Here is a 9,388-nt window from a genome sequence, read left to right as displayed (position 1 = left end):
TTTACCAACATGGACACCAAGAAATCTGGAGGAATGCATGATCATTTAGCTTATTGGAATTGCTGACAAAGAGGCTTATATCTGATCCAGGATGTGGACCCCCCATCAGATGGCCAAATGTTTGAACCAATTTTAACACCCCATTGCCAATTCATGAGATACCTGGCCTATCTTCATTCTTCCAATTGTGGTATTTCCTACCATTTTATTTTAGATTCTGGTTGGTGTGTGCTTATACTGAGGAGTTGTTTAAATAATGATGTGGAACTCCCTCCCTCATGTTTATTATTAATTTATTCAATGATGATTTTTGCTTTGAAATACCTTTTGAAAATGTTCACCAATTTTTTTCTTCTATCATGCATTATATAAGATGTATCAGCACTGTATACACCAATCTTACCCAGAGTGTGGCACTTGATGATCAGTAGCCCTCAATTTAATGTATCCTAACATGTCATTTCAACCATATGCTTCATGTGTTTGTGCTGTTTAATATTCATTTTTCTAACTAAGAACACAGAAATATTCTTTTTGTTATTACAATGTCCTAATGCTCACTTTTAAAGTTTAGGTCAGAAATGCTCTGAGATCTGTTTTATTGTATGGTGTGAGTGGCAATTGAATTTCTTTTTCCGATGTGACTAGCAAATATCAGTTCGTTCGGAAACTTTAAATGTTAAATTCTTTCCATGCATTTGTTCTCACTTTTTATTGCCTCTCCCAGGTTAGCATCATCTGATGGTCAACATCTGATGGTCAAGGCTCATTTTTCTACAAAGCATACTGTTAAATCTCCCCATCAACCTGTGCATCTTGAGGGCTTTGCAATCCCACAGGTGCATGCAATGGAAGTTACTCTTGGCATCAAACATGATTTGAACATGGAGATCTCACCATGTTGCTCAGACTGGCTTTACATTTCTGGGATCAAGTGAGTCTCCTGCCTCATCCCCACAGCTAGCAAGCAGATACAGGTGCTTCCCACTGTGCTTGGGCACAACTATTTTCAAGGAGTCTTTTTGCTCAGAGGAATGACTGTTGCCATATGTAAAGGACATTGTGCTGAATGACAAAATGGTCTCCAGGAATGTGACAATAGGCATGATGTTCTTATCACAGACTGCTGTTGGAATTCTGGGAAATTTCTCTCTGCTTTATGATTATTTAGTCCATTCCTGGAATGACTGTACCTTAAGGTCCACAGATATGATTCTCAAGCACCTGATGATAGCCAACTCCTTGGTCATTCTGTCTAAAGGAATTCCCCAGACAATCACAGCTTTTGGCTTGAAATATTTTCTCAGTGATTTTGCATGCAAACTAATTTTGTATATTCAGCGAGTGGGCAGGAGTGTGTCCATTTTCATCACCTGCCTCTTGAGCATCTTCCAGAAAATCACCATCAGCCCCATGAACTCCTGTTGGAAGGATTGCAAAGGAAAGGCTCCAAAGTACATTGATTTCTCCATTTCCCTCTGCTGGATCCTGTACATGGTGGTGAATTCCATTTTTCCTCTCTACATGCTTAGCAAATGGAGTAGGAAAAACACAACAGAGAAAAGAGATCATGGGTACTGTTATGTAGGTCGTGACAAAGTCATAGACTCGTTATATGCAGCATTATTTGTATTTCCTGAAGTTGTCTTTTCCGTGCTCATGATCTGGTCCAGTGGCTCCATGGTTCTCCTTCTGTACAGGCACAAGCAGAGGGTTCAGCACATTCACAGCAAAGTTTCCCCCAGAACCTCCCCTGAGTCCAGAGCCACCCAGAGAATCCTTGTCCTGGTGGGCACCTTTGTGACTTTCCACACCCTCTCCTCCCTATTAAGTGTTCATATTGCTCTATTTTCCAGCCCCAAAAGGTTGTTGGTGAACACCAATGAGCTAATATCAGTGTGTTTTCCCATGATCAGCCCCTTTATTCTCATGAGCCGTGAGTCCACTTCCTGCACTCTATCCAGGCTCTGCTCTTGCTGGGTGCTGTGGAAAACATCTATTATCCCAGGAACCTGGAAGAGTGAGACAAAAGAATTACAAGTTGAAGGCCAGGCTCAACTATTTAGCAACACCCTATCTCAAAAATAAGGATGCAGATGAAGCTCAGTAGCAAGGCATCCATGGGCTTAATCCACAGTATTAAAATATAGGTAAAATGTAGCCTAATCTTACTACCAGTATATATAGATTGCATGTTTTTTATATGATGTTTCATCATTTTTCACACTCAAAGTACCAATATAGAAATAAATGGAAGAGTTACATGACTTTCTGACCCTAAAGATAGTGTGGCCTTTAGCTGGTAGTGGCACCCACGTGGCCATGGTGGAGGGGAGCAGAGTTGGTGGTTCTCACCCTATGCAGAGCATCCTACAGGCAGCAATCCTAGTTCATGTTCTTGAGGGAAATGGCATGGAGTCATTCCCAGTCCTTCCTGTGCAGCGTCCACCTGGGCCACTCCACACACCCAGACTGCACTTGGCAGGAGAGGGGAAGGCTGGTGGGAGCACAGTGCTCCTGCTGCCTGCTGTGCCACAAGAAGGAAGCCCTGCATTCTCACCTAGGAATTGCACCTCTCCTGCTGGGACGTGTGCAAGAGTTGTAGCATAATTTCACATTCAAATTTGGTGAAAAATGGAAAGATAGTTGATCACATCTCTATTTCACTCTTATGAAGTAGCAGTTATCACAGCTCAATGGTAATAAATTTGTGTATTTAGGCTAGATTGTATTCTTGTTGGTGCAGGCAGGGTCCTGAGAAGTGCAGGAGCAGGTCCCACTGAAAAACCAGCCTGTGCCTCAGAGCAAAGCCTGTCCAAGGAAGGGAGCGTGACCCTTGTCCTTGGAAAGACCCACAGAGCACTCCTAGGCACATACCCACCCTTCTGAGTCATTTATCTACAAATAACAGTAGAGATCTGCAGAACCAGGTGTCCCTGACTCTATCAGGCTAGGTGAGGACCCATAGCAACCCCCTAGCAACCACCAGTCAGCATGAGACAGGGAGAATACGTGGGATGCCAGATGACCCTCCCAGTAGTTTATGGTGGTTGATAACATGTTGGGAAACCATGTAGTTCTGCACGTACACCCCTTGGTGGATAAACCCATCAGTTCAAACGAATCCCGCTCTTGTACTAACCGATCACCCTTACCCAACTTGTTTCCGCCAGTGAATGTGTTAATCATATTTTAGAGTTGTTTTATGATTTTCTTGTGGTGTGTGATGATTTGCTAAGAGATGCTATGATGTATGTAAAGTCCCTGCATTCCCCAAAGAGTGTATAAAACTGCTGCAAACCCTGGGCTTGGGGCCTTTCAGCATCACCAGTTGCTGTGGGAGTGCGCAAAGGACCAAGCTAGCTCACAATAAACACCTCTTTATTGCTTACATCAATCTTGGTCTCTGGTGGTCTTTTGGGGGTCGTGAATTCGAGTATAACACCACAGGCTGAGAACTGCAGTGTGGGTGGGGGAGATACATGGGGCTTCCTTGGAAATAGCATCATGGAGGGACTGTGGGGAAAAGTGATTACTATAGGACATTAATCTCTTTGCCCTCAGTTGCCCTAGTATCTATGTTCCTCTGCCACCCACATGCTATCTTCTGAAAGGCCTCATGAGTAGCTGAGGTTTCACTGTGGAAGTGGATTCTTTTAGGAATGTTTGAAGGTGCTTCAGTTTTAAGGATTTGCTTATTTAAGGCAAAGTCTAATTTTCCGGAGAAGCTGAGATAAGTACAGAGGAGCTTCTGATAGGGTAAACCCCTCAGGAATTATCCCAACTTGATAGGGAAACATCAACATTTCAAGGAGTGGAAGTGACTTGGTAAGTGCTTGATTTTCAAGGTGTGAAACTAAACCCAGCTAGTATCTGTGTTACCTATGGAATGAACAGACCCTTCCCAACAAAGGACTTTCATGTGATGAGAACAGAGATGAAATAAAGGGAGACCCAGGGATGAGGAGAGAGGTGGAGCTGGCCCTGCACATCCTGGGGAATGCTCGCTCTGGAACCTGCCTGGAGGCTTGCTGAGAGGCCCAGGCCTCACCTTCCTCCAATGGCTGCCTCAGCACTCCCTCACCTGTGAGCCCTGGCACTCAAGGGCATTTACTAAAACCACCCAGGGCCACTGTTAACAGTGAAGTGTTGAGAGAGGGAAGGAGCATGGCTGTGTGATGGACAAGAGTGACAGAGGGCACAGGGAAATGGACGACAGACATGAGAAAGTGAATCAGAGAGCCTGGAGCATGAGGTCCAAAGACATTGGCAGGAGAAGCTCCTGGGAAAAAGGAAAAACATGTGACATCTTGCTCCAGGTTAAGGCCCATGCCAGGCTATGACTTCACAGGATAGAGTGAGCCAGGAAGTCATGGCAAGACAAGAACAGAAGGACAGGCTGTCCAGACAGACAGATGATGGGGTGGGGCTGAGGAGACTGCAGCTGGTGCCAAAGGACAGGAAATGCTAATTCCTGCAGAACACTCCTCCTCCTCCTCACCTGTGGCCAATGTCACCTGCGTCCAGGGAACTGGTCCTTCCAGCAAAGAGTTGATTGTTATCACCCCTTGGGCATCTCCCTTGTTGGCTTTCTGGGCAGACATGGGAAACAGGGAGAGGTGCCTCCTGGAGGGCTCACTTCCTGCCCTTTTGTTCACCAAGTAGGTAGGATGAAAGAAGGGGGCAGGAGAAGAAAGGAAACCTGAAATCTATAAAAGGAGATATTAGATACAGAAAATGGAAAATTAAAATCTCAAGATTGTGAGGCCTGGGAAAACGGAATGAAAAAAGAAAGCCATACATTGACAGCTTTCATCTCTCCCAAGATAAATCCTTCCCAGATGCTGGTCACAGGAGGAAAGAGAGTGTTCCATCAAATCTAGAATCATAGCCTCTAGGAAACACTTATCTTCTCCAGGACAATTCCTCTCCAGGTACTAGCCGCTGACCCCCAACCGAACAACTCAGGTTCCTGATTGCCCAACCTGACAGGCTCACTAAATCACCTCTGAGTATAACCCATGTAAGCCTGGTCCCTTTCTTTGTTTAGTGGCTGATTTCCACCAGGAAAGTGGGTCCAACAGGTCACCCATCCCTGTATCCCCTGTCTTATATGACTTTGTTCCTCAGAAAAAGAGCTGAGCTGATTCCTGAAGTTTGCGTGCATCCTGCTTTTTATTGTCCTTAGGAGCAAGAGCCCCCCCACCCACTCCCTCAAGCATCAGCTCTGGACTCCCTCCTCTCTGGAGGATTCATTCTCTCTCTCTCTCTCTCTCTCTCTCTCTCTCCCTCCCTTCTCCCCCTTCACCCCCCCATTCTATCCTTTAAATAAAACTTTTCGCTCTAGCCTGGGAATTTTTTGGGTACTCTGTCTTCAACATTGTGGAATGAGGACTTGATCCTGATTTCCAAGTCCATGTTCAACAGGCATAAAATCAGTGTTCCCGGTAGATGGATGGCCAGGTTACAGGAACAAGGGTGTGATGGCAACAAAGGGTCACTGGCTAACAGATTCAGTGGTCAGTGGAAAGCATGTGATGGAGACCTGCTGTGGGCAAAGATCAGGAGAGGAGGAGCCCACCTTGATGGACAGTGACTGAGGTGGATTCAGAGTGTAAGCAAAGGAGGTGGAGCCTGGGGAGGGGAAAGACATGGGAGGGAGGAGGGATGTGCACAGGAAGGGAGGGAGCCTGAGGGAGGGGACCCTGGTTGTGAGTGCACTGAAGCACCAGGAGCAAAGGGCAGGGCTGCAGGGAGGTGGGTGGTGGTCAGGGGCAGCATGCACTTCACAGAGGAGTGGAGGTGCCTGGAGGTTGAGCACTGTTGTCACTGAAAGCTGGGTCCTTATCCCTAAGGCTAATTCAATAACTAGGACAGGGTTTTGAGAAAAGGAAAAAGAAGTTTCATTGCTTTCCTGGCAAAGGAGAAGCATAGAGGACTTCAGTCCCAGAGGCTCTGATGCTGCTCATGAGGAAGAACAGAGGGCTCTGAGAGAAGTGATTCATACCAGGTGCTCGCTGGGGCTAGAGGGGTATGATTCTCTGGTTAATTGGGGAGGTAGCCATTCCTTGGATCTCCTGGAGCCCTCTCTGAAGTCTGAATTACTTGGTTCCTGTGGTGGGTGTGTGCTCTAAGACAGATACCTTGGCCTAGGATGGGAAATGTTAACCCTGTTTCCCCTGAGGTTAGAGGGAGGTAGAGGGAGAAGAGGGAAAGAAAACTCATGCATTTTAAAATAAGCCTCAGATATAAGCCATCATACAATCCAGAAACATCACTTAGTTTTTCAATTTATTTTGCAACATTATCTTCCAAATACTTATGTGTCTCTACTTGTGACTCCGTTCCTAATAATTAAGGTAAGAAATTAGTCAAAGTTTCCATCAAAGAATGTAAGAATAAAGAAAATTTGGTTGAAATATTTAATGGAATATTATTCAGCTAAAAGATTGATAATTTTTGAGATATTATGCATTCTTCAACTTTTGAATTTAACTAGTGGATATCATATAAGTAAAATAAATCACAAAAAGAAATACCCATATGTTTTCACATATGGAAGATGTGAAGATAAGAATGTGGATGTCATAGAAATAGAGAATAGCATAAATACTGTCTGGGCTGGGAAGCCTAAGGGAGTGGGGGCATAGAGATAGATTGTTCACTAGGTATAAAAACACCTTTATAGAAAAGAGTTGGTCATTGTGGTACAAGTCTTTAATCCTAGCTACTTAGGAGGCTGAGGCAGGAGGATCATAAGTTCAAGGTCTGCCTCAACAATCTAGTGAAACTTTGTCTCAGTAGAAAAAAGTAAAAAGGATAGGGGTGTAACTCAGTGGCAGAGCTCTTCTAGGATTAATCCAAAGTATGAGTGGAAAGGAATGAAGGAGGGAAGGAAGAAGGGACAGGAAAAGGAGAAGAAAGGAAAGAAATGAAGGAAAATTATAAATAAAAGGTATAAAATCTGGTATCTGTAGCACAGGAGGGGAACTGTAGATAACAATTTGTTGTATACTTTAAAACACCTAGAAGAATGGATTTTCAATGAACACAATGGAAATTAATGATGAATGTTTAAATTAATTAATTAATTAATTAATAAGCCTCAGTGGCAGAGGAGCAAGGACTGTATTCAGAGCATGAGGTGGACCTGTCATGATGTGGCGTTTCAGAGTGTTGGGCACAGAGGAATGGCCTGGAAGTATATAGGTAGATAGGGGAGGGGTAGAAAGACACAGATGGTAGAGTTCGCAGGAGAGACTCAGGTGAGTGTTAAGGTGGTGGCTGCAAATACCACAAGAGACATAGCTCTAAGTTCAAACAAAGCTCTATTGACAGAATATTGGCCAGGTTGCCCTTCTGTAAGGTGCAGCAACCTACTGAGGAAAAAAAGAAAAAAAACTTCTCAACTAGAGAGTCACGTACAATGGAGGAATTAAAAAATAAACCATGGGTGGTTACATGGTATCTTTGCTGTGGTTTTGGTAGTTAGGGACTCTTTCCAGGTGGGCCTAATGGGAAGGTCATGCCTGGGTGGGCAAGTGCTGCAACCAAATGCATAATACTCAGAGATGAAATCCTTCATACATAATTCCCATGGATGGACAGATAATGGAGGAGGAGAAATCCATGCTCTTGGTGTGTGTTTAACCCTGACACAAAGAAAAGACCACCAACTCCAATTTTAAACAAATTAAAGCAAGCTTGTGTTCTGTGTACACAAAAGAAGCTGATCAGTGACTGACTCCCCTAACGTGGGCTAGAGACCAGCAGCCCCAGCTCCCAAAAATTTTCAAAATGTAGTTACTTTGGCCTGAGGACCTAACAGTGAGGAGGGTAGTCTGTGGTCTCTGGAAGAAGGGGGAAAAGGTAATTTTGTTGTTGTTTTCACAAAAGGTCACAGAATCGGTCAATAATATAGAGTAGAAAGAGTTGGTGAAAGTGAGGAATATTGGCGATTTAGTGCATTTCTAAATGTCCAGGGATGGAGGGATGGAGGATATAGCAGGATACATTAAAGAAATCAACCTCCTAGGTCTCCTGGCCCTTTTCCACCCAGAGCCTGACTCTAGTGCACACATGCTCACTCTGCAGACAACCTCTGCTTTAGCTCAGCACCAGTTGCTCTGACTACACCACAGTGTCCCCAGCACAGAGGAGGAGGGGCTGCCAATCACTCTGGGGTCTGTACAGAAACCAGAACATGCTTTGAGTTTTCATTATGCTTTAGGCCAGTACCTAGCTGGAAGACGCTTCCTGACTCAGCCTCTCAAACCACTAGGAAACATTATTTAGTGTCACCTCATGGGAAATTTCCAATGGCAGAATTCAGCAATTCTGCATCCCAAATCAACCACTCCTACTGCCACTCCTCTCAGGTCACACACAACCAAGTGCATAAAACTCAGAGATGAAATACTTCTTACATAATTCCCATGAAGGACAGATAATATAGGAGAAATCCATGCTCTTGGTGTGTGTTTAACTCCGACACAAAGAAAAGACCACCAACTCTAATTTTAAACAAATTAAAGCAAGCTTGTGTTCTGTGTACACAAAGGAAGCTGATCAGTGGCTGATTCCCCTAACACAGGCTAGAGACCAGCAGCCGCAGCTCCCCAAAGAAGAGCTTTTATAGCTCAAAATGTTGAAAAATAGGTGGGGGGCGTGTCCTGAGAACTTACAGCTAACAGGATTTTGACAAGCATAATATAAAAGCAAATAGTAGGTTAATGATCTAAACTGCACAACATTTCAAGTTAGGGAGTAAATTCAGATCCCAACACCAGAATTTATGAGACGCTGCTGAGATGTCAGAGAGAGTTGTTATCTGGTCAGGGAAAGCCAGGTGTGGGTGAATTCAAGGCATTGGCAGGCATTCCAAGCAAGTTTAAAACATCAAAATATGGCCAGGCCAAATAGAAATCCTAATATTTTAGAGAAAACCGAAATGAACCTTTTATAACTTTTGATGAGATGGCTCCCAATCTTAAGAGGGAATTAGGCTGGGTTTATCAGTGTGCTCGTATGAGCCTCCCCTAAAGACTTTGCATTGAGCGGGAAGAATTTCAGTATCTATTAATTTCAGATTATTTCACAGCACCTAAGAGAGGTTGGGGGGAATCTCGGAGACACCAGGGTCAAACCAAAAAAACCCGTACCTTTTAGTACTCCATCCACTCCACTCTTATTTCTACATTAATGCTGAAAAAATAGGAATGGGGCACTGAAAATCCAATCTCACTCCAGTGTCTTGAGAAACATGGCAGAAATATATTATTATATATAAAGTATTTTATATTATGGCTTTCAAATTCAAGTTAACTTAGCTCTTATTTCATTAGTGTTATTCATTTTTAACATAGATAAAAATCATTTCTTTTTTAAA

At 43.8% G+C, this 9,388-nt stretch overlaps 1 protein-coding gene across 1 annotated transcript; it reads left to right on the top strand.

Annotated features, from left to right (window-relative positions):
- The first annotated feature begins 1,036 nt into the window (after nucleotides 1-1,036).
- On the top strand, nucleotides 1,037-2,088 carry LOC107158886 (vomeronasal type-1 receptor 4-like). The gene has a single exon (XM_015505369.2). It carries the CDS (start codon nucleotides 1,078-1,080, stop codon nucleotides 2,086-2,088), a length of 1,011 nt encoding a protein of 336 aa, XP_015360855.1. The 5' UTR covers nucleotides 1,037-1,077.
- Nucleotides 2,089-9,388: the final 7,300 nt, after the last annotated feature.

The sequence above is a fragment of the Marmota marmota genome, unplaced genomic scaffold (assembly GCF_001458135.2).
Source record: "Marmota marmota marmota unplaced genomic scaffold, marMar, whole genome shotgun sequence".
Taxonomy (NCBI): domain Eukaryota; kingdom Metazoa; phylum Chordata; class Mammalia; order Rodentia; family Sciuridae; genus Marmota; species Marmota marmota.
Note: the sequence above shows the minus strand (reverse complement) of the source record. Positions and strands in the feature narration are given on the sequence as shown.